Here is a 25,776-nt window from a genome sequence, read left to right as displayed (position 1 = left end):
ACTGTAGGGGTGTTTTGCTTTTCACTAATGTATGTGTTGCTATCACTGGGTACTATGAAGAATACACTTTTTACTTATAGTCCAAAGAGTTCCTAAGATATGCACAACACGTCTGGACGGCTGTGCTCGAGATACAGTAGCTTTGTCATACAAAGGCATTTTCTAACACAGTTTAAAGTGCCATAATCTAAAATATATCTTTAGGTAGTAGTCATTTGTCTTTAACTCTAGCCTGTATTGGCCTCTTGTTAAATAATATTCCTAACATATTAGCCAAAATGTAATTTTGCTACTCAAAAAGTTTGTTTTTAAAGCCCAGCCTGTGTATGAGTAAATATGTAAGTAATATGCATTATTGACTCCCTGGTGGTGCAGAGGTTAAAGCGTCTGCCTGCAATATGAGATACTGAGTTCGATCCCTGGATTGGGAAGATCCCCTGGAGAAGGAAATGGCAACCCACTCCAGTATTCTTGCCTGGAGAATCCCATGGACGGAGGAGCTTGGTGGGCTACAGTCCACGGGTCGCAAAGAGTTGGACACGACTGAGCGACTTCACTTTCACTTTCAAGGCCTGAAGTAACCATCAGTGTGTTTGTCAATAGAACAAACAAGGCAGAAATACAGAAATAAATGGATAAAGAGTATTCAAGTCAGAGATTACTTGCAAAGATTAAAATAAAATTTGACAGCTGGGTTTCAGTATTAAGTAGATAGGACCTATCTGCCCAGAGATTCTACTATTTCCATAATACACATTTCAGTTGACATCCAGTGCTTGTCAGAGAGAATACTCAATGTCCATTTGGTTTCTTTGTTTTGTCATCTTCCGTCACTGATGTCGTGTGTTGCTACAGACAGCTCTTGTCAACCAGATGAACTGGATAGAAGTGAGAGAGCTAGCTAGAATTTGTTTCTCTCACTGGAAGTTCACCATTTTTGTGGAGGAGATAGGTCACTAGAGTGGAGAGAGAGTTTATAGCAGAGATTCTTAAATGAAGTGGTGAACGTGAGAATTACACATGGAGGTTTTGTTTTGTTTGTTTTAAACCAATGCCAGAACCTCTCTCACAGAAATTTAGTAGGTTTGAGGTCAGCCAATTCAAATTGACTACCACCCTAAATTTTCTGGAAGAAGAAAAAGAGGGTGGTTCATTGCAGAGGGAGGGAGGAGGTAATAGTTTTGAGGACAGTTTTTTTTTTCTTCCCTTTTTTAAACCAGCCTAATTGAGGTATAATTTACATACATCTAATTTGTCCATTTTTAAGTGTGTAATTCAGTGATATTTAGTAAATTTACTAAGTTGTGCAGCCATCACCATAATCCAGTTGTATAACATTTTCATCACCCCAGTAAGATCCCTTGTGTTAGTCTGCAGTTAATCCTCATTCCTACCCCAGGTCCCAGGCAACAGCTAATCTACGTTTTCCAAAATGGCTGTACCATTTTACATTCTAACTGTAAGTCCTAAGAGTCTTTGTGTTTCTTTACATCCTCGCCATCATTTGTTATTGCCAGTTTTATCAATTATAGCCATTCTATTGGGTATGAAATGGTACTTTATTGTGGTTTTAATTTGCATTTCTCTAATGACTAATGATGTTAAGCATATTTTCATGGGTGTATTGGCCATTTATACATCTTCTTTGGAAAAATATATGCAAATCTTATGGCCATATTTTTTGATTGTCTTTTAAAAGATTTTTATATTCTCAATACAAGTCCTTTATCAGATATGTGATTTGCATATATTGTCTCCCTGATGGTGTATTTTAAAGTACAGGAAGTTTTGAAGTTTGAGTAAGTTCAATGGAGTGAGAACCAGATTTCTACTGATACGTGAACATATGATGGTATGCTCACTCATTAAGCCATTTACCCTGTTCTCCAGCCTCCAGGGTCCTACAGACCACCACCTCCTATGGGTAAGCCACCAGGTTCAATTGTAAGACCGCCTGCTCCACCAGCAAGATCATCTGTTCCTGTGACCAGGCCACCTATCCCAATACCGCCACCACCACCCCCTCCTCCTCCGCCACCACCTCCTCCTCCAGTGATAAAGCCACAGACTTCAGCTGTGGAACAAGAACGCTGGGATGAAGATTCTTTCTATGGCCTCTGGGATACCAATGATGAGCAGGGACTGAATTCGGAATTTAAATCTGAACCTGCAGCAATTCCATCTGCTCCAGTGTTACCGCCCCCACCTGTTCACCCTTCCATCCCTCCTCCTGGCCCAATGCCTATGGGTATGCCACCCATGTCCAAACCACCACCAGTGCAGCAGACTGTTGATTATGGCCATGGCCGAGGTAGGTAAAAATGGCAAACTTGTATTTAGGATCCTAGAGGAATTGTTGGCTTCAACTTTGGCTTCCTTAAGCTTCACTCTTACGGTGTTTTTATCCTTATTTTTGTTTACCAGACATATCCACTAATAAAGTTGAACAGATACCCTATGGAGAAAGAATAACTCTGCGTCCAGATCCACTACCTGAAAGATCAACTTTTGAAACAGGTAGAGGTCCCAGGGAGATAAGTATTTTTAAACTTTTTTGGACCTATTTATCATATGATTTTCCTTTTGGTAAGATTATCTGGGCCTCCCTTTAATATAGCTAAAGGATTCATAAGTTGAATTTAGGGCAGCAATTTATACTAGTTCTAAATTTAGATTTGTATTTTTCTGCTTTTATTTCAGGAGAAAAGGGATGTAGTTCTTAACTTTAATTGTTTTTGCAGAGCATGCAGGCCAACGAGATCGTTATGATAGAGACAGAGATCGTGAGCCTTATTTTGATCGTCAAAGCAATGTCATGGCAGATCATCGAGATTTCAAAAGGGATCGGGAGACACATAGAGATCGAGACCGGGATCGTGGTGTTATTGACTATGACCGGGATCGATTTGACAGAGAACGCCGACCTAGAGATGATAGGTATGCCATGAAAACTGTCTTTGCTGCGTGTGCAAATTACCATACACTTAAGTTCAGCAAAAGTCAGTGTAGTTAAGGGAAATTTAGTAAATGATGTATTTTTCTCATGCATGTGTGTATATAATTTGAAGAAGAAGAGTACCAATTTTTAGGAGACTCGATTCTTGAGTTTTGCGAGCTTGAATTTCCGAGAGTTAAATGGGAGATGGAGAAAGAAAAGAGTATTGTCAACAGAGTTGTAATCATTGCTTAGTTAATAGGCAGACAATTTTTGCTGTTTGTGAGCTCTGTGGATGTGTGTATGCAAGGCAGATCTAAATGGAAAAGCAAAATAAAAATATAAATGTTGATTATGAATGGTAACTCCCATAGAGAAAATTGGGGATATAATGGTTTTTTATTTACCAAAGCACTTCCTGTTAAACTTTCTAGGACTCAGTCATATCGAGACAAAAAAGACCATTCCTCATCCAGAAGAGGAGGGTTTGATAGGCCTTCCTATGATCGCAAGTCTGACCGACCAGCCTATGAAGGACCGTCCATGTTTGGAGGTAGATTAGTGCCTTACTAACTATAAAGATGCTGAGAATAGAAAACTATAGGAGATGCTTTTGATTGTAGCTGTGGGTTCAAACTTTCAGAGTGAAATACACTCACAGATTTCTCAGAGATGGCAACATCATCACCAAAAAGAGTCATATGAAATAAAATGTAAATTGCCTTTTTTACATAATTAAATTTTGGAAGACAGAAACAAAATCATTTATAATCCCACCACCTACCTACCATACCACAGCCATTGCAATTTTATATATTTCCTCGCATTCTCTCTTCACATACATATTAATGAAGTTGTAAACAAAGTCTGCATACAGTTTCTTTATTGTGCTTGTTCTCATTGATACTATATTGTATACACTTTTCTGTATGTAAATCTATTATATTAATGGCTTTATGATAGTTCATCAGTAAATAAGACGTAAGACTCATTTTTGAACACTTAGATTGCTTTTAGTTTTTCACTGTTATAAATTAGATTTAAACGAGAAATTCATACCTGTTTATGTGAATAAGTTTTCCTAAGCTGGCGATTTGTTCTCGTATATATTAACATATATATATTAGGAAGAGTGGAGAGCATTAAAATTTTAAATAATTACTATATAAATAGTAATCTTGTTCAACCGCTGGCATTCTAGGAGAACGAAGAAGTTACCCAGAGGAGCGAATGCCCCTGCCAGCTCCTTCAATAAGCCACCAGCCACCTCCAGCTCCACGGGTTGAGAAGAAACCTGAATCTAAGAATGTGGATGATATTTTGAAACCACCTGGCCGAGAGAGCAGACCTGAGAGAGTGAGTCCTGTGTGGTTGACTAGTTTTATTGCAAATCGGAAGCTGATAAGAGATCTTTTTAGTATCCTGAACAGAATTTCTGTACTTTTCTGTGACATGGTAGTTTGTTTTTTTTTTTTAAACTTATTTTATTGGAGTATAGTTGATATGCAAGGTTGTGTTAATTTCTTCTGTATAGCAAAGTGATTCAGTTACATGTATAGATATATATTTTCATATGCTTTTCCATTATGGTTTAATCACAGGATATTGAACATAGTCCTCTGTGCTATACAGTAGGTAGGACCTTACTGTTATCTAGTCTATATATAATAGTTTGCATCTGCTAATCCCAAACTTCAGTCTATCCTCCCCCATTCCCCACCTTGGCAACCACAGGTCTGTTCTCTATGTATGTGTGTCTGTTTCTGTACTGTAGATAAATTCATTTGTGTCATATTTTTGATTCCACACATAAGTCATATGATAATGGTATCTGTCTTTCTATTTCTGACTGACTTCACTTAGTGATAATCTCTAGGTCCATCCGTGGCATTATTTCACTCTCTTTTATAGCTGAGTAGTGGTGTGTGTGTGTATGTATGTTCTTTACCCATTCATTCATCCACTCATTTAGGTTGTCTCCATGTGTGACATAGTATTAATATCAGATTCAGGGCATCTTGCCATCTCCAAATCATCATTTCTCATAAACTGCCTACCCTTTAGAATCTCAGAAATTAGAGCTTAATTGCTTGGCAAAAAAGTGTTGATTATTCCCTAATTAAACATTTTTTTTTAAGTGTTAAATTATAGAAAATAAGAAGAACTCAATTAATTGCACTTTGAAGAAGGGGAAAGAGGATTTGGTCTTATGGCATGTGGAATTTAAAAGGAAGAATTAGGAGAATTTAATTAGTTTAGACTTACTTTCCTGGTGACCTCCATATATATATACACATTCTTACATTTTCCCTGTATTGGAAAATAATTAGATTCCATTTAAATAAACTGATACTGGGATTTCTATCAGAGGTTTGACTCCATATATGTATGTATGTCACTGTTTTAAAGTCTGTTTCATCTGTTATTGGTATAGTTACTCCAGCTTTCCTGTGGTTGCTGATACCTTTTTCCATCCTTTTAATTTCAATCTATTTGTGTCTTTCAGTCTGAGATATGTTCCTTCTAGACAGCATATAGTTTAGATCATGTTTTTTAAGCAGTCTGATAATTTTTGCTTCTTAATTGGATTGCTTAAATCCATTCATGTGTAATGTTGTTATTGATGTAGATGGCTCAAGTGCCCCATGGTTAGGATTCAGTGCTTTTGACTGCTGTGGCCCAGGTTCAGTCCCTGGTTGGGGAAATGAGGTCCTGTAAGCCACACAGCAGGGCCATCAAAAAAAGAGAGATATGGATGGCTTAATTCCATTCCTGGCTTGCTCAGCTGTATTGAAATACAGTTGGTTTTTGTATATTGATTGTATATTGCTCCACATTGCTAAACTCATTTATTGGTTCTAATAGACTTTTAGTGGATTCCTTGGAAGTTTTCCTGTATCTGAGATGATATCATCTTGCAGATGGAGATAGTTTTACTTCTTACTTTTCAGTCTGGATGCCTCTTTTCTCTTCTTGCCTCGTTGTTCAGTGTTGAATCGATGTGGTGAGAGTGGGCATCCTTGTTTTATTCCTGAACTTAGAAAGAAAACTTTCAGTCTTTAACCATTAAGTACTGTGCTAGCTGTGCATTTTCGTTTGATGTCCTTTATCGAGTTAAGGAGGTTCCCTTCCATTTCTAATTTGGTAAATGTTCTTATCATGAAAGGATGTTGGATTTTGTTAAACGCTTTCTCTGCATTGGGATTTTTTTGTTTTTTATTGTATTGATATAATGTATTATTACATTAACAGATTTTAGATATTAATTGGTATCTCTGGGATAAATCCTACTTGGTCATGTTATTTAATTCTTTTTATATGTAGCTGGATTCAATTTGGTAATACTTTGTTGTGAAGTTTTGTATCCGTATTCATAAGAGATACCAAATTTTCTTGTGATGTCTTTGTCTGGTTTTGGTATCAGATTATATGCTGGTTTGAAATACTGGCCTCATAAAATAAGTTGGGAATTGTTCTTTCTTATTCTTTTTTTTTTTTGAAAGTGTTTTTGAAGAGTTGGTATTTTTCTTTAAATGTTTGTTGGAATTCAGTGAGGAACCTGGGTGTTTCTTGTTGGCAGTTTTTTGACTACTAATTAGGTCTCTTCACTTGTCATAAGTTTGTTCAGGTTATCTATTCTTCTTGAGACCATTTCAGTAGCTTGTGTCTCTCTTAAGAATTTGTCCATTTTTTCTGAGTTATCTAGTTTGTTGGTATGCAGTTTCATAGTAGTCCTTTATAACCCTTTTAAAATATGTGTAAGGTTGCCACTCATGTCCTCTCTTTTTTTCTTATTCCTATCTCTTTTTTCTTAGTTTAGCTCAAGGTTTGTCAATTTTGTTGCTCTTTTCAGAGAACCACCTTTTGGTTCCATTGATTTTTCTTTAATTTTCTGTTCTCTGTTTTAATAACCTCTTCTCTAATGTTATTTCCTTCCTTCTTGCTTTACGTTTAGTTTGTTAGTACTAAACGTTTGTTAGTACATTTAGTTTGTTCCATTTTCTTATGTTGTGTCTTCATTTTTATTAATCTCAAAGTATTTTCTGATTTTTGTTTTTATTTCTTCTTTGATCTATTGGTTATTTAAGAGTATGGTGTTTCATTTTTACATTTTCCCAAACTTTTAAATTTCTTTCCATTGTGGCCAGGGATATGCTTTGTATAATTCCTGTCCTCTCAAATGTGTTAAGGTTTATTTCATGGCCTATGGTATGGTCTCTCCTGGAGAATATTAGGTCATTGTTAATGCTAAGATCAATTCATTGTGGAAAAAAAACACTAAGTGATTTTTTTTCTTTAATTGTGTTTCAGATTGTTGTTATAATGAGAGGATTGCCAGGCAGTGGAAAGACCCATGTTGCAAAACTTATTCGAGTGAGTATGGAAAAGTGAAAGCATCACTTGTTTTGTTAGCCTTTTGCCTTCTTAACAAGCAACGTGATGTTGATACAGGTATTTCCTCTTTGATCCGCTCTAGTTGGCCCAGGTGGTGCTGTATCATTTTGATCTGCTTAGGCAGATACTTTTGCCCCAGCTTGATTTGAAACCACAAGAAGATTGTGTGGTATTTAGCCATAAGAAAAAACTTTGTGCACATTTATTAATTTATTCCATAAATTCTCTTTAACTTTCTTGAATATCTGATACTTAGGATAAGGAGGTAGAATTCGGAGGACCTGCACCCAGAGTTCTAAGCCTGGATGATTACTTCATCACTGAAGTAGAAAAAGAAGAAAAAGATCCAGATTCTGGAAAGAAAGTGAAAAAGAAGGTATGCTATATTCCTCTCAGATTACATCCTAATTCATAAATAGTATTGAAAGCATGTTCAGAGAGAAATTATTGACTTTTTTGAACACAAACTTCAGTGCTCAGGTGTGAAGGAAAAGACTACACCTGAGAAAGAAGGAAAGTTATCTTTATCCAAATGCTAACTAGGGAAGAGATGTAAGGTGATTCCTGCTTTTGCTAACTCTGTATCTCTTTTGTGGGGATCTTAGGTAATGGAATATGAATATGAAGCTGAGATGGAGGAAACCTACCGTACCAGCATGTTCAAAACTTTCAAAAAGACTCTGGATGATGGCTTTTTCCCTTTCATCATCCTGGATGCCATCAATGACAGAGTTAGACATTTCGACCAGTTTTGGAGTGCAGCAAAAACCAAGGGATTTGAGGTATAGATTTAAAGAACTTCAGAGTATTTTGTGTTATCATGTAAGTCTTGTATTTGTTTGCTTAATCAATATTCGTTTCTTCTTAGGTGTATTTGGCTGAAATGAGTGCAGATAACCAGACTTGTGGCAAGAGGAATATTCATGGACGAAAGCTTAAAGAAATAAATAAGGTGATTATTATTATTTTTTAAGAAAACATAGAGGGCATAGCATGGTCTCTTGGTCTTTCTTTGAGTAGCTTCCAGAGATAACTTGAGCTCCTGAATCTCTCAATTAGATGGCTGATCACTGGGAAGCTGCCCCTCGTCATATGATGCGTCTGGACATTCGTTCTTTGTTGCAAGATGCCGCTATTGAAGAGGTGAGTGTCCTTTGGCTTGAAAGCAGTGCAGAAGCCACCTTTTTCTCCACCATTTTTACTTTGAAAAAACTTTAAATTACAGAAAAGCTGCATGATTAGTATAAGAACACCTGCATGACTTTAGTTGAGATTCACTGATTGTTAATATTTTGTCACATTTTTCTCTATTAGATTTCTTGTTTCTTCTTCTTGTTACTGTTACTACTATTCCTATTACTATGAAACCATTTGAGAATAAAAATGCAGACCTCATAAACCCTTTATCCTCTAAGTATTTCAGAAGATACCTCCCAAGAGCAAGGGCATTCTCTTACAGAAGTAGAAATCTCAGTTATCAAATTCAAGAAATTTAACATTTGATAAGATCCCATATTAGGTAATATAAATTTCCTAAATTCTTTCATGTACAGTCCATATTCCTATTTCACCAGTTGTTTCTGTAATGTGCTTTATAGCAGTTTCTTAAAATCCAGCATCTGGTCCTTTAATAGAAAAAATGGTTTCTCAGCTATGTCACTGTCATGAAAGACAAAGAAATCTTGAAGCATATTGGTCAGTTAACTGTTTTGTTAGCTCCCATCATTGTAGGCTTGTCATGATTAGCTTTAGGTTAAATGTTAGCAGGAATGCTACATAAGTGACATGTTCTTAGTACATCATATCAGGAGTCATATGATGTCAACTTATTTTATTATTGTTGATTAAAATGTTGATCACTAGGTTTTGGTGATATCTTCAAAGTTTTCTACATTTTTCTCTTTGTAATAAGTGATCTGTAGGGAGATACTTTGAAACTGTTAATATCCTGTTCCCTGACAGATTTTCATAGATTGATAATTCTTATCTAAATCAATTATTTGTTTGGTAAAAATAAATCTTTATCATGGAAGAGGAGAGATCTTTCTCTTTTAATCAGTTATATTCCTCTGTTTTATTTGACTTCTTCCTGTGATTGAGAGTTATCAATACTCAGTGTTTCCACTGTATTTTTATGTGTTTTTGCCTCCCTTGCCACTCGTCAACCCATTTCCTTCTGGCTCCTGTCCCAGCCATTCTCTAGAGACTCTCACCAGAGAGTTCCATGACAAGGAACAATTCACACTTCTCTTGTTGCATAATTTTGCAGCCACATGTGACTGTGTCCGCCTTCTTGAAGACGTTTTTTTCTCAGCTTCTGTGAGTCTGTCCTCTCCTGATTTTCCTCCTGAATCTCAGGTCATGATGCAAGTCTCCTTTCCTGGCTTCTCTTGCTACCCAGACCTTAAATGTTAGACTTCTTTAGGGCTGTATCCCAGGCTCTGCTCTCAGTCTGCACATTCTGTGTAAAGAGTCTTTCTGGTACCTTGAATTGCCTCTTATATGACCTTAATATTAAATTGTAAAGCTTGGAATGAATTTTATCAATATGTTAACAGTAATTATATCTGAGCGGAGAGGTTGTGGGTGATTTTTACAATTCTGCTATTATTTTCCAATTTTGTACCAAAAGATATGTATTACTGTTAACCTTAAAATACCTCAAACTCAACCTATTCAATGTGTAATTCATCCAAACCTGTTCCTCTTCTAATAATCTCTTATTTAGTAACCCATCAATCACTTAGTTGCTGAAGCCCTGACTCTTTTACTCTCCGTTATTTTTGACTCCCTTTGTACTGCTGTTTGACTCTATCCCTTCACCATGTAGTCAGTCTATACAGTCTATAAATTTTGTCAGTTTCATCCTATAAATACTTCTGTAGTCTATCTACTCTCTATTTGCATTGCTGCTATTCTGGGCCAAGCTCTCATCCTGACTTCTTACTATACCCTTTCTTACATTTTGAGATTGGAATTATACATGTTTTACGTGATTGAAAAAATACTTGCTAAAGGTTTTCAAAAGAAATCCTAGTAATCTATAGCCATTCAAAACAGATAACCATCAACTTAGATCATTATATTCAACTTCACAGGGAATTATACAGATAGATACCTCAGGAAAATGAAAGGCAGGAATATTATCTTGTCTGTCACTTCTGTTTCAAAGTTTAGGGTATTAGAAATTTCTTAGTATGTAACAGCGAGTCTGTGGATCTTGCTCTGGGCAACTGTGCTCATTTCAGATCTCAGTGAGGGACTCAACATTTTCCTGAATGTTAACTCAGCCTATTTTATGTGTGATTATTGTGGTGGTGTAGGTGGAGATGGAAGATTTTGATGCAAATATTGAAGAACAGAAGGATGAAAAGAAAGATGCAGAGGAAGAGGAAAGCGAACTGGTAGGAGACAGAACAACCACTTTGAACAAAGTGTCTCTTTATTAAAATTATTAAGGGTTTAAATTCATCTCTGTGGTCAGATTACTATTGTTGATATATACCTTAATGGTAAAAGTTTCCAGAATCATCTTCACGGAGACTTTTGGATACTTTTTATTTTTACCCCGACCAAAGGAAAAGAACCCTCTACTGTGTTAACAAGAAAATTTTAAGAATGCTAAGAAACGTACCCTTGTATTCACTCAACTATTTGTGGGTGGCTCTAGGGGAATATACTTTTTAAGAAAATCAATTACATATGAAAGAGCATTTTTACATTCCAGCAAATACATGGTACAGCCTATCCAACTTATGCATAATTGTCTCTTCTTTGCTATAAGAGCTCATAACTGAGTTTCTATAAACTGAGGCAGAAGAACTTATTGAATGAGGAGGCAGAGGGTTGCCACTGACTCCCGGATTTGTTCTTCCGCATTTTATGCTATTAAGTGATGGTGAAAATGATTTGACTGTGTAGGCAATGCATTTTGCTTAGGCTAATTAAAGGCTTACGTAAGTGTGAATTCAGAGTTCCCGTGTACCTACTGTAAATGCTTTTGATCACACCTTTGTTGTGATGTCTGCCTTACCCTGTCATTCAAGAGTATGTGACTTCCAGACTTATGTTATTTTCAGTGTTTGCTAATGCGGTACAGAGATTAGCAATGCCTTGAAATAGTGTTGCTTTTTTAATTCAAAATATTATTTGTTTTATTTAATACTTCAGCCCTTGCTAAAGTTGCTTTTCATATTCTTCTGAAAATGTACAAAGTGAGAACCCCGATTCCTCCCCCTAGAGAATACATGCTAAGAAGTGGTTTCATCGCCCCATGTGTGTTATAGAGGACTCTGGATAGAAACTGTGTGTTTGCATAGAGATGGTGTCAACCTCTACATTCCTAGATTTCGTATGTGGATTAAAAAATAAGCTTTAAAGTTAATGGCATTTGAGTCTCAGTATGTTTTTTTTTTCCTTTAAACAAAGTCTTTTTATTTAATTAGATTGTATTTTAACATACATGATCTAAGGTGTAGGTAGGAAATTCACTTAAAGGTCCACGCTGTCCTGGAATATGGCTAATGACAAATTTAGTTACTTGCAGCATGCATACTAGAAAGCCATCATATGAGAAACCTATAATGTCAGCTCTCTGAAACTCTGTCTTCCTTTGTAGAGATTTCAGTTCAGGATATGGTTCATAACATCTGACTTGCTTAGGTGTAGGTCAAAACTTGGAACTTTTAATTGAATGTACTATTATTTTTTAAAGTGAAACACACTGTAATACAATATTTTTTCACCAGAAACATGGCATTGAAACTTTAGAACTCTACCCTGCTGAACTATCTCTTTTATTTCCAAGTAACCTAATGTTCCATAGAGTGAGAAGATGATTTTAAATTTTAAGGAAGAAAAGGGTAGTTCCAGCAGGGAGAGCTTAACATACTCATTTTACTTAACCTTTATGTAATAAAACTTCTCTTAACCTTTTTTCAAAATGCAGAACCCAGATCTCCTATTGTTGGGTTCTATTCCAGGAGTAAAAGATTCTTGGAAAATTTTAATAAAAGGGTTAAGAGCAAGTCTCCTGTCATTCAGACCATTTTAATGGAATCTTCACTCAACTTTATGTTTTCTGCTCTGTACTGATTACTACAGCTGTGTGAAATCCATACTTTTCTTGGTCAAGAGACTCCTTTGGGGGGATCATTGGTATGATATTTTGTCTTCTTTAATGCCTCAGTGGACCTTGTAGATACGACTCAGAATTTTAAAATATATTATTCTAGTGACACTTAAGGTTTTTAGATGATTTTTGAGATATAACAGTACAGATTCCATCAGTACCAAACTTTTAGCACCATCACTTCAACCTTTGTCTTCGTTTGTTATTGAAAATGTATTTGGAAAAGATAATATAATTTATAATCTGAAATACTACCTAATTAGTTGAAGTTGAATTATTAGTTTGGCTTAAAGACTACAAATGTATAAAACCTGTTGATTTCCTGGAAGATTGATAATGCTCTAGTAAACTCTTACACAGAAGCTGTTGTCATGAACCGTTCAACATACTTTCCAACTTTACCTGTGTGTCAGTCTATTCTGTGAACTTCAGCATTCCCAATAGTAGAAAGATACATTAATTCTTAAAAGAAGATGCTGACACCTTTGATGAATCTGTCCTATATAAGAAGTCCTAATATTAAAGTTCTGTATGTAAAGATCTAATAGAGAAGAACACAGTCCAAATGAAGTGAAACCTGTTTTACTTCAGTGAATTATATGGAAATTAATTATAAATCAGTGAATTATATGGAGAAGGCATACATTTCCTAGGCAAATAAACTGAAAGGTTTTACTGCATAGTTAAATAGGTACATTGGGAAATTTGTAAATCTTAATAGGACTTTGAAATAAACCACTCAGTTATTTTACTAAATAAGACATAAATTGCCTGTGGAGATTTCTGTTTTTTTATATAATAGAAAAAGTGTAATTTTTAAAAAAACATCAGAAATAATAATCTAGCTTCCAGTTGATGAAAAAGTAATATTCTGAAATAGATTCAGTAAAATTAGTCTTTGTAAGACCTAACTGGTAAATGGATTGAATCATTTTAAAATATTGAACTTAATAATTGTGTTCAGTGATACCCAGTTTCCTCCTTTCTTCTGAGTATCTAAAATTACACTGGAATACAAAGTAACTGTCTTGAAGAATACTCCTTGGACCTCATGGCTACTATCACTTGATAATAGCAATTGTATTTAGAAATAACTTGGCTAGTATGATAAGTTCTCTGCTACTCTGAATGATGTTATTTAGCATAGTAACTACCATACATTCTTACTGTATTTGCTATACAGCTGTTTTTCAGACTACAGTTGTGTGTCCTGAACTGTAGTTGCCTCAGAGCGCCTTCATGATACTATTCTAAAGTGCCTGTCCTAAAATCTGGGTAGTGAAGTGCGTGAATTTGGTAATTCAGTTTCTTCAGAGATAATGAGACTGTTTTCCCTAAGGATATATTTATAAATAGTGAGTGGAAACTGAATCCATTCCCAGTTGTAATGCTTTTCCAATTCAAAAGTGATATGCATGTATGTGTCTCTTTCTAACCCTTCGAGCTTCTCTCTGTGTACGATTTAGGGTTACATTCCGAAAAGCAAATGGGAGATGGACACATCTGAGGCAAAGCTAGGTGGGTATTTCCTTTTTCCTGTTTTTATATGTGATACCTGATGGTAATGGTCATAGATCTTTCTGCTGTAAGAAGAACAAATTCCCCCAAATCTCTGCTTAAACAAAGATTTTAGGCCTACCTTACTACATCTTCAGTCTGTTTTGCTGACTTTCATTTTATATATTGTGACAGTAAATGCAAATATGTGATAAATTCAGTAATAAAATATTGTCACTTCTAAAGTCCATTTATTTATATTAATCAGAAATGTAACTTCTAAAATCGATTCATTTTTATTAATCAGAAATGTTGGTGTAGATGAGATTTCTATCTTTATGAAAGAATATTTAACTGCAGTTCAAAATTGAAGTTGATTATGAATATTTTGGATAACAGTGATAGTAAAAATAATAAATATTGAAGTTTAAAAATTAAAAAGCAGTTATTTTATTTGTATAATAAAAATTTGTAAGTGGGGGAGGTAGATATATAATTTAGGTTTTTGGGGAGCCTGGTTTGTAAGTTTCTATTTAAATTTTCCTCCAGCTGGTCTTTAGTGCAGGTTACAAGGTAAATTGGTGAAAATTATTGTCTAAATAAAATATTGGAGTTGCTTAACGTGGGGTTCTTACATATATCCAATGAATTTTCCACCAGTATTTCATGGTAATATTACAGAATTTTTTTTTTAAATCTCACCTAAAGAGAACCATTTAATATGTTGATTAAGATGTATTAGTAAATAATTTAAGCTGGTGATATAAGATTTTTTTAAAAGATGGACCATGCTACTGTATGAAGTATGACTGTTGGTCTCTGCATTTCTCTTCTGTAATTATGCTGTAACCCCGAGAGCTGAAGTAACCATAGAAACATACCTTAAATTTATAGAACAAATTTGAATAATTTAGCTGCTTCACTGTTTGGTATATACTGTCTGTGATTCTGACATCAGAGAGGTGCACTTTACACACAGTTGCATAGACTGTGCCTTTTATTGTGCTCAGTTGATCATGTGAGCCATTGATTTTGACCAGATCTAATGTTAAAAGATAATTCTGTAAACAGTAGTATTACCATATTGTTGGGATAGATGCTTTGATGCAAAGTCTAGAATTTTTTTCTAGTCTACGGCATGTGAAAAATTTATGTGGTTATTGACATATTCTTCCATTCGTCCTTCCTCTGTGGGAAATCCATTTTAATAATAACCAGCTATCTCCTTCCCTGAACTTCTAAAGCATTCAAAAGTGCTTAAATGCAATTAAGTATGTAGGAAAATGATAACAAATTAGTTTTAAATAATAATGCTGTAAATATGTTTGTTTTAACATTAGTTTAAATCTGAAGTTCTGTACTTATAGAATAACCTATAAGACTATAAGATCGTTTTCCTCTTTCCTGCTTTTCTAAGTAGTGATTATCTTTTGGGGCAAAGAGAAATGGTAATTAAAGAGATATGGGAATTATACAATATTTTAGCTAAGCATATAATCTTTAAGAGGCCTTTGTAATATATTATCTAGGATAATGCTTTTTTTAACTTTAACTTCTTACTTTCCTTTCTAATATCTAAAGAGAAAGGAAAATGTAATTTAGTTACGATGATTATCCAAGATAATATGACATTAATCTTGATATCACTTTCCAGAAAAAATTCTGGCCTGTCTGCTATTTGCTTCTCAGAAAATACATTCAATACAAATTCAGTCCATTTTAGGTTGTTTTTTTTTTTTTTTGGCTGTGAGGCGTGTGAGATCTTAGCCTCCTGACCAGGGATCAAATCTGCACCGCCTGTATTGGGAGGCCAAATCTCAACCACTGGACTGCCAGAGAAGTCCCACAGATGCAGTCCATTTTAAAGACAATGCCAGAAATAGAATTGTTAAATAAACCATTTCAGTTAAAGGCACTGAAGATCTAGTAATGAATCTAGAAAATAAGTTCTTAAATGTTTGCAGCTGGGTTTGTTTTTGTGACAGTGATGTTCCATATAACGACTTGCCTCTTGCACCACCTTGTTATCTTGAGAGCTAAATCATCTATCGAGGAAGGAGTGTGAGCCTTCCTGAAAGTACTTCTTTGATATTGGTCCACGGAGCCAATTGAGAAGAAGAAGAGCCTAAAGCACGGGGCTCTGTTCTTTTATGTCACCTTCCTTATCATAACAAATTCAATAGATTTGACTACCAGGTACAACTTTATTTTACCAACATTTCTTAAATATCTCTTGGTAACATGATTATGCTGAGTGGACACATATTGAGCTTTAGTGGTGGCATGTATTGAGCTAGACAAGCTGAATCTGTAACGGAGAAATTTTAACTTACAGATGAATTGGCCAATGAGAAAATATTCACTTATTTGTAATCTTTCAAGCAACTGTTAAATCTTAATGTTGAGTCTTGATCTGTGTTCATTAAGTATAGAATTCAGTTCAGCCTGTGTGTGTGTGTGTGTGTGTTAAAGTAGAAGCAGTGTAATTTTAGGAAAATTCACGACTAGCCTGAGTTGCATCAGGCTCGGCAGTCATGGAGTTGTGGAGGACTGTCTGTGACCCACTCTCAGTAGCACTTTGCTTCTTTTCCGGCTGGGACACAAGCACCCTAAGGCAAGGGTGGGTGTTACATGCCACATCAAATGCTAGGATTCAGCATTCAAGCTGCTTAAATTCCACTGACATGATTTTGGTTTCTCAAACAGTGAAAAACCAAAAGTATACTTGAGACTGTTGTCATCCTAATTTAGGTTTCTTCATATAGCTTACTTTTGCTTTTCTCATCTCAGTGTCATTTGTCTCTGTGTATGAGTTACTGTGTACTGGCCTTCTACATGTCAGGCAGTTACTATGTACTGGCCTTCTATATGTCAGGCAGTTTCATCTATTCCCAGTTGGAATGTAATTATTATTTTGTATAGGCACGTAACCCTTGTGTGTTCATCATGAGCAAATTTTCAGAAATATCATTTATGTTTAGAAAACATAGATGTATCTAAAAATTTTTTTCTGTTGTGCTATATATAATATACTGTTTTGAAGATATGGTAAAATTCTGTGACCTACAGAGTTGGATATTTAAACTTTCATCTTCATCTTCAAACTTCATCTTTTGAAATTCAAACCTCTGAAAATCATTAGTATGAGTGTATTGGATACCAGTCGTCTTCTGTAACTAACAAATACCCCAGATTCCTCTTCCTTCATCTTATGCCATACATCTGTGTGTTTGAGTTTCCAGGATGCCATGTGGAGGAGGTATGAACCTTTCTTCAGCTCCAAGAAGGAAACTTTAAACTTGTTGTGCACAATAAAATTTCAAATTAAACATTACAAACAAGGGTGTTCAGACTAGAAATACATATGCTTCTGAACTTCCATGTTGCAAATGTGAAACTCCTGGTGTGTAACTCCTGTCATACACCCAGTGTATGAGGAAGAGTTCTTGTAGTTTTCACACTGTCCTTCTGTAATTGCTGCCTGACCATGTTCTATTCTTGGAATTGAAATATGACATTTTCCTTTGTAGTATGTTAATGTCTAAGTTGATCTTACTAAGTTTGGAAATCCTTTGACGTTTATTCAATAAGTGTGTTGGAGCGGCTGATACTTTACACTATTCAACTGAGAACAGTTTTACTATTTGTGGGGCTTCGTTGGTTTTTCTAATACCATATTCTATGTCCCTGTGCAATCAAGGTGTCACCTGTAAGATCTTGTGTAATATGGCCTGTCCTGTACATATAGGTTAGAGCCCCTTGGTACGGCATGTGATTTACAGAGGAGGTTAGAAGACTGTTTCTGTTGCACTCATCCATGTTAAAAATTTGCCAAAGTGATATGATAAAAATTTCTTGAGTTTTGTAAAGTGTTGTAGTTTGCCTTGCTGATTTTTCGATAATATTGCTTTTATGGGGGTGGGGCTTAGGAAATAAAAGCTTTGACAAGTATGCAAAATCTTACTGGTTTTTGAGATCTGTATGGTATGCACAATTAGTTGTGTGTGTAATTTCTACATTTGAAGCATAAACTCACCTTGCCTCCTGCTTCCATTGTACTTTTCTTTCACGTTCTGTCTGCCTTGATGCCTAAAAGGTTTCTATTATATATACTTTTCACCATTTATGGAGTTAAATGGAGTGTGGTTATTATGTTTCTGAAGTGTGTAGGTTTTCCTTTATTGACCTACTTAATAATAGTGTGGTTTTATAACTGTAGATGATCCAAGAGTTTAGTGCTTCAGTGTAGCTTTTATAAATATATATATGTACATATATATGTGTGTGTATATATATATATATATATATATATAACTCATAATATTTCACATGTAGAATTCAAGATCACAACTAACAACCAATAAAAAAAGACTATACACATTTCCATCGTGTGTTCTTGAAGACACCTAAACCCATAATTTCTGAATCAGCACTCCCTGTTAATTTAATTGATTAATGTTTGGGACCTTTGGAAAGCCTCTCAGATTGAGGATTCAGAAAGAAAATTCAGATCCAGCCATTTTGGCTGACTAGCCCTCAGCTTCAGAATAGTCAGCAGCACTTTAAAGTATAACCAAAGAAAGTGGTGATTTGTATGATCGACTTACCTGTAAACATTAACTTACGGCAAATCCTGTCACAGTGGTCAAAATCCCAAGAAACTGTTCATCTAAAACTTTCCCAAACATTAGCTTGGCTCATTAAGTTCTTGTACACCTGTTTTTCATATAACACGATATCACACATGATTGCAGATGGAATGGGTGGTGTTAATGTTGTGTTAAAGAAACAAAAACAAAAAAGAATGGAAGAAATTGCTTTTGGAAGAACTCAACGTTGCTTTTCATCAGAACGTGAGAGCTGAAGTGTGATTTTAGGTGGGTGGGGAGGATAAGGAGGCCAGTAAACAAGTGTCTTCTCTTGCTCTGCCCGTATTTGTTACTTAAACCAGCATAGTAATGTAAAGGCTGCCGGTATGAACACCAGATAAAGAGTGGAAATTGCACAGAACTTGATACTATCTCAGCCAAGAAGAGAGTTTGGATCTGCAAGTGGTGCTGCCCTCAGAAAGGTGGATGCGCCCTCCGGCGGTGTTCCAGCCTTCTTTGCCCTTGTGTGTGTGTCGTGTGCAAACCCACACTCCTCCTTAATGCTGCGGCTCTGTGTTTGTCCCTCAGACAAGCTGGATGGCTTGAGAACTGGCACAAAAAGGAAACGTGACTGGGAGGCTATTGCCAGCAGAATGGAGGACTATCTTCAGCTCCCTGATGATTATGACACTCGTGCTTCTGAGCCTGGGAAGAAGAGGGTAAGAGACCATGAGTGATCACCAACAGTTAAAGGCCCGTGTAGACATCTGGTTTTAGAAAGTTAAAGTTAGATAAATATGAATGCTGTTTTTTAAAGTGGTTTGGTTTATACTGCACCAGAGTCGGACATGACTGAAGTGACTTAGCAGCAGCAGCAGCAGCATATTACACATTTGCAAAAGAGACCTTATAAATTATCCAATCAAAATGTACAAATAACTTAAATAATGGAGAACAGAGCCTCACATGGTTAGCACGTTATCAACCTTAAAGGAGTTTGGAATGGCTGCTTGTGCCATTTTGTCATGGAGCAAGAGAGTCAGGTGTGAGTAGAGTATTGAAGAGCATCTGTGGGACTTCTTAATGGATCAGATGTAGAGGGTCCAGGATGGATGCGATCAGTGGTGACTTTTCAGGATTCTGGACATAAGCATTCCATGTATGTGGTGCCATTTACTGAGTTAGCGTCAAGTAGGGGAGACATATAAGTTTGAGAGTGAAAACTCAGAAGTTCAGCGAGGTACCAGTGAAGTTAGAAGTGGTAATAGGACTCGGGACTCCAAAATTTAGAAGTTCAGATAGAGGTAGCTGTTTTAAGAAGGAAAGAATAGTCCGTTGTTAAATGATACAGAGAAGACAGGTAAACTGAGAAAAGAGAACTCAACCATTGAATTTGGCAACATGGTGATTGTTGATGTTTGGTCAAAAAAAAAAGTCAAGCTTTCTTAGAGAGTTGAGGGGAGAAGCAAATTTCGAGCAGATTTGAAGAACAGGAAGTGAGGAAGTGCAGAACAGCAAATGTAGATAAGTTTCTGAAGAAGCTTAGCTACGATAGGGAGCGAAATAATGAAGCCAAGATGTTGAATAGGTCTTCCACACAGATGGCAAATTCAATAAAAGTGATATTTGTATGTATCCTTTAAAACACAGTAAAGTAAGAGGTATAATATTGTACATGAGCCACATAAAGCTTTTCCAGCTAATCTGTCTTGATCTTTCTTTTAAGTATATACCGACCTCCCATTCTTTTTATTTTATTTTTGGCTGTACCGCACAGCAGTTTCCTGACCAGGGATTGAAACCTGGGCCTTTGGCAGTGAAAGCGCCGAGTCCTAACTACTGGACTGCCAGGGAATTCCCTACCCTTCTTTTTAAACGGCTGCCTAGTGTACCATCATTTGGTTGAATAATCACTTATTTATCCATTTCCTTATCAGTGGATGCTTATGCTGTTTTCGTTTTATTGCTAATGTAATACTTTAGTGTAAGTTGCATGCGTTTGTCTTGGCAGCCTTTTGACAGTGTATCTCTAGGGTGTATTTTTAGCCTTAAAGCTGCAAACTCATAGAATATGATGTATCATTCTGACAGCTATTATGAGATTGTTTTCCAAAAAAGTTGCACCTATTTATACACCCACATGTAAGTAAATGCCTGTTTTTTTCACACTTGCACCAGCAGTGCTATTACTGAACTTTTTAACTTTTGACAATCTGATAGATGAAAAATGATATCTTATTTTGCATTTCGCCAAGTAAGAATGAAGTTGTTTATCATTTCTTTATCTTTACATATCATTTCTTTTTTAATGAATTCCCTCAGTACTTTAATAGTAAAAGGATGTTTATTGTAAGAGAATGAAAAATGCCACTTCATTACAGTGAATACTGTTACAGGGGACTCCAGGTTTCAAATAGTTCAGACAGTCCCTGGGCCTGCCCTTGTCTGTGTGTCTTGAGACCTAATTAGTGGCCTTCTGAGTCTGGGTGGCCCAGCTCTACCCAGGGACTACGTGTCTTAATACCTCTTATTGCAGTTTTAAGGGCAACAGAAGCAGAAATAGCTCTTTCTTGGGAATAATAATTTGGTGTAACAGTGAATAATCTCAAGTGAGAAATATTTTTCTCTAGTTCATTTTTAGTTAGGTAACTATTAACTTTCTTCAGTAGGGAGTGTGTAATCTCATCTAATTTACTCTGTAAGCTGAGTGGACAGAAGCGTGAGCTGTATACATCCTAGTTCATTAAGTGGCTCCTCTTTTCACTCCTCTCCCTGCCTTCCTTCTTCATTTCAAATTGTTTTTAACATTCAAGCCATTTTCCAAAATCAACTTCTGAGCACAAGGAAATCCTGCAGGTAGCATGGAATGCAGGACTCATTACTCATTCCTTTCCTGGCGTTGTTTGATTTCTATAATCCAGCTTTTTATAAATATTGGGTAGATTCCTGGGATTAATTTATTCTGAAACACAAAGGTAGTTCTGTAGAATTGATCATACTAGAGTTTTACCAACATGGCTAGGATTTAAAATATAATTTAAAAATTTTTTTTCCACTTTTAGTTTTGTATAAAATGACTTTAATTTGTGTTTCTTTGATAACTGTAGAAAAGTGAATATTTCCCTAGTTTTGTTTGAGAACTCAAACGTTTTAGAGAGATTTTTTGTGACAGTGGCTAAAATGTACACACATAAACTTCTGAGTATTGGTCAAGAGTTTTCTTTATTATACCTTTTTTTTTTCCCCTTAACAGCGAAGGTAAATGGCAGAAAATTGAGATTGTAAATGTCAGTAAAAGTACCTCTCTAGGAAGGTTAGGAGGGACACTTGACATTTCCAAAGCCATTTCTAGTTGCAAGTCATTATTCTGCTCCTTACATTTTTTTGTAATCATTTCATTCCTTTCACAGAATTGTATGTCTGTATGTCAGGTCTGTGCAACTGCGGCCTCTTATATTTTCATTTCAGCTTTAAAATTTTGGGCATTTGTGTTGAAACATACTGGTTTTTTAAAAAATAACTACGTTTCTTCCTAATTCCATATTCTTTATTTTATCTGAGTTTTAAAGACTTAGAATTTGAACTTCAGATGTAAAGCACTGATTGGTGTGTTTAAATCTGTGCTAAGGATGTGGGCTGTCTTCAGTCTGTCTCTTTGTTCGATGGCCACAATTCATCTGTCTGTCCATCCATCCATTCTTCATCCCCCTTAACCATAGTCATCTTTTGCTAAAATGTGTACCCTTGATCCCCAGGAGAACTGAAGAGAGGGTGCATAAATTTATCAGAATAAATACATCAGCATTAATGGGCAGAAAGCCCAAAGATCTTGGTATTCAGGAACCCACATTATAAGAATCAGGTGTTATCAATTTTCCCCCATAGCTGTTAACTGTGTGTATTATCTTTAGCCAAGTGGTTGATAAAAGCAATTATCAGGGGAAGAAATAAAAAAGAAGCCAGTCCTTTGATTACCGTTCCTATAGACAATAATAGGGAGGGTCATTTTACTTCTCAAAGCAGTTATACATTTCCAGGTACAGCATGGATGAACGTGCTCTGGTTCCCTCTCCTTGTTATAGATCACAATCACAACAGATCACAAGCCATATTTAAAATACAGTCTCTGTAGACTTTGGTTCTAGGCAACTGCAAAGCACAGTTATAAGTATTTTATCTTTTACAGGTTAAATCTGCTTATATTTTTAAAATTATTACTATAATACATACAAATCCATATTTTAAAAATATCAGAATACCAATAGAAAATGTCCCTGATTCATATATTTGTAGGGAAAATCTTGCCATTAATGATAATCAACTGAGTCTGTCTCTTGGTCTCTTGATCTCATCAGTAAAAGTAATGATACCAGCTCCCTGTTCTCTAAGAATAAATTTCAAAAACTTTTATTATGTGGAGATGAGACTCAGTCTTTGATCTAGAATGTTTATGGTCTGTTAGGGAAGGGAGATCTGTCAGTGGATAATTGCAATATAATGTGAAAGTTCAAAACTAGACATGTCAAATCTGGAAGTAACTCCAGGGAATCAATGATTATTTGATTGGCAAAGGACAAGGGGGATAAAGCAGGGTTAATGCTAGGCGGATCAGGTTAGAGCAAAGACATTTTCAGGAAGAGAGTCTAGTTTATGTAGGGTTACAGAGGTGGGAATGACCCAGTGTGCTCTGAGAGCTGAAAGTACTTTTGTAACTGGTGGGCTACAGTCCATAGGGTTGCAAAGAGTCAGACACAGATAGCGACTGAACACACATCTGTTAAGTGTCATAGGTACTGCCCAGAGATGCTGCAGGAGGACAGGGCCAGATCCAGAGGGACCTGTGCACTTGGATTTTATTCTGTAGGTTGGGCAAGGATTTAAAGTTGTGGCAGAGTGGACCAGAGGAAGTGAGAATGAAAGTAGGAAGACTAGGCAGAAGTTAGTGCTTTATTCTTTACTTCAGGTAAAAAATGAGGCTGGTGAACAGAAAAGGGGTGATAAGAAGTGGAGGGGACAGGGCTGAACTGTTCAGGAGCTGGTGTGGCTAGGACTTGTGATTGACTAAAGTTTTCTTTCTGTAACTTAAGATGTATGACTGTCTTCAGTTCTCCAGTTAACTTCTAATTTTTTAAACCCCTGGCCTCAAATTAGTTATCCTACCTGTTAAACTATTCAGAAAGCTAAGAGACTCTTTGCATATTTATTTTTTTCTAAAGCCCAGCCTAACACTGTGTTCTTTTTAGGTGAGATGGGCAGACCTGGAAGAAAAGAAGGATGCAGATAGGAAAAGGGCCATAGGTTTTGTGGTCGGACAGACTGATTGGGAGAAGATCACAGATGAAAGTGGTCACCTGGCTGAAAAAGCCCTCAATCGAACCAAATATATATGAAACTTAGTTTTTGAATGGAGTCATTACTCCTCTAAGGTAAGGGTACACGGTCATATAAATAGCCTACTATGTGTTGTTTTGAAGAGTTTGAGATAAAGAAGACAGCATGCTTTGCTAAAAATGCTTCTCTTCCTATATTATTTTCTGGTTCTAAGAGTAAGTATGTGCCAGTTGCCAGCATTTATAGTACAGGGTATGAGAAAAGGAAGCAATTTTCTGCAACCTGGCTTACTTATAAAAAGATAAGACTTAGGATAAGCCTGAATTCTGTAGATTCGGGAGGGAGTGGCATGAGAGGCTGAGGGCTGCTGAATTTTCTGTCTGCTCCTTCCTGCCGTGACGGCCTTTTCTTTTCTTTGCAGGTGGTTCGCTTTGAGGTGATCTGAAGCCTCGGCCTCATGGAGCTTCGTTGTGTGTCCCCTTGCTTCCACGTTTCGGTTTTTGTTTTGTTTCTACTGCTTTAGTTTTTTAAAGTTCTCCAGTGCCCCCAAGAGGTATTAGAGTCTTGCTCTACTTGAACAAGACATTAATTTTTCTTTTTAACTGCTTTGGGGAGGGAGGGAGTGATAGCGTAACTGCTGAAGCCAGGTGGAGGTGTGCTGGAGGACTCCAACAGCCAGTGTTTCCTCCTCTGTACAGTTGTCACAGACTATCTCTATCATCATTGCTTTGTGGCTGTTTCTGTTTTTTACTGTATGTAACTGGTAGCTGATTGTACTAGGATTAAAAAAAAAATAAACTTTCATGATAAAGCCATGAGATTCATGGGCTATACAGCATGAGCCCCTTTCTCTTGTTTTCTTAATTTTATTTTTATTGCTTTTTTAATATGGTGTGTTCTGATTATATGCTAATTGAACATCTTAAAAACCTTGTTCACATCTATGATTCCATAACGCATGTTGTAAACACAAGGCTCAGCAATGTTCACAACACTTATCTTTGTTTTATAGCTGATTTCTTTTCCTGTCTTTGTGTCTTGAAGACTAATAGAGACAATTTCAGATATTTATCTGTTCCTGGAGCACATCTGTTCTGTATCATGATGTTTTATTGTTGTGTTGGTTTTTTTTGATCCTTTCTTTGCTCTTCCCTATTTTCTTTTCCTTCCTCTTCTTACTTTCTCCCTTCATGTTCTCTAATGTTTTGATTTTTCTGTAATCTGACTTTGACTCCTGGGTGGACAAAACTGATGTGCTCTACGAAGCTTTGGAGCTTCTTGCCTGACTGCTGAATTTGAATTGTTGGTTTTTTAAGTCAAGATTGCAGGGCAGGAATATGGCAATGTAGAGTGCTCTGGCAGGCAGCCTTTAAGTCTGTCAAGTTTTCAGGTTCTTGCCAGATAGCTCATTATTGGAAAGCATGGCCTTCTGCTTAAAATTTTATCTCTTGTGAATGGTACCAGGTGGAGCCTAGAAATTACATAGAGCTAAAACCCAAGTATCGTTCCTGTTTAAAAACAGAAAAGGAGCTCCTTTCCCTTTTTCATTCTGCAAAGGAAAAAAAAAAATTGTTTCCAGCATGAGAGAAGACTAAGAAGAGACCTCTTTCTCAAGCATCATTTCCACTATGTAATCTAACTCAGTAAGCTGCAAATTTGTTTACAGAAGGCTTGAATATTTTGAAATGTTTACCTTTGTCTAAAAAACCAAAAAACCTTTTAGTTTTATTACCTACATTAAATGTTGTGTGAATAGAGATAATATTGCCATTCAAATATTGATAGTATTATTTTGGGTTCAAGAACTTCAAAGCACTGAAGACTAGTGGGAAATTCTGATGAATCTCTATACTTTTTAATCTTTCCTACAATTTTGAATGTTTAACGTAAGAGGCTTT

At 36.1% G+C, this 25,776-nt stretch overlaps 1 protein-coding gene across 2 annotated transcripts in view; it reads left to right on the top strand.

Moving 5' to 3' along the window:
- Positions 1 to 24,719, top strand: part of YLPM1 (YLP motif containing 1) — a 61,988-nt gene extending 37,269 nt beyond the window's left edge. The window contains exons 7-21 of one of the 2 annotated variants that reach the window (XM_040226088.1): positions 1,891 to 2,311; positions 2,425 to 2,517; positions 2,742 to 2,937; positions 3,370 to 3,488; positions 4,137 to 4,291; positions 7,247 to 7,309; positions 7,587 to 7,706; positions 7,936 to 8,112; positions 8,199 to 8,282; positions 8,390 to 8,473; positions 10,654 to 10,734; positions 13,928 to 13,979; positions 19,136 to 19,266; positions 23,791 to 23,973; positions 24,300 to 24,713. In XM_040226088.1, coding sequence (XP_040082022.1) covers positions 1,891 to 2,311; positions 2,425 to 2,517; positions 2,742 to 2,937; positions 3,370 to 3,488; positions 4,137 to 4,291; positions 7,247 to 7,309; positions 7,587 to 7,706; positions 7,936 to 8,112; positions 8,199 to 8,282; positions 8,390 to 8,473; positions 10,654 to 10,734; positions 13,928 to 13,979; positions 19,136 to 19,266; positions 23,791 to 23,937 — 1,923 coding nt within the window. In that variant the 3' untranslated portion in view covers positions 23,938 to 23,973; positions 24,300 to 24,713. Of the gene's footprint in view, positions 1 to 1,890; positions 2,312 to 2,424; positions 2,518 to 2,741; positions 2,938 to 3,369; positions 3,489 to 4,136; positions 4,292 to 7,246; positions 7,310 to 7,586; positions 7,707 to 7,935; positions 8,113 to 8,198; positions 8,283 to 8,389; positions 8,474 to 10,653; positions 10,735 to 13,927; positions 13,980 to 19,135; positions 19,267 to 23,790; positions 23,974 to 24,299 lie in introns of both variants that reach the window. The other variant, XR_005718629.1, reaches the window with a different exon arrangement.
- Positions 24,720 to 25,776: the final 1,057 nt, after the last annotated feature.

The sequence above is a fragment of the Oryx dammah genome, unplaced genomic scaffold (assembly GCF_014754425.2).
Source record: "Oryx dammah isolate SB20612 unplaced genomic scaffold, SCBI_Odam_1.1 HiC_scaffold_26, whole genome shotgun sequence".
NCBI classification, from domain to species: domain Eukaryota; kingdom Metazoa; phylum Chordata; class Mammalia; order Artiodactyla; family Bovidae; genus Oryx; species Oryx dammah.
This window is presented reverse-complemented; position numbering and strand designations above follow the sequence as displayed.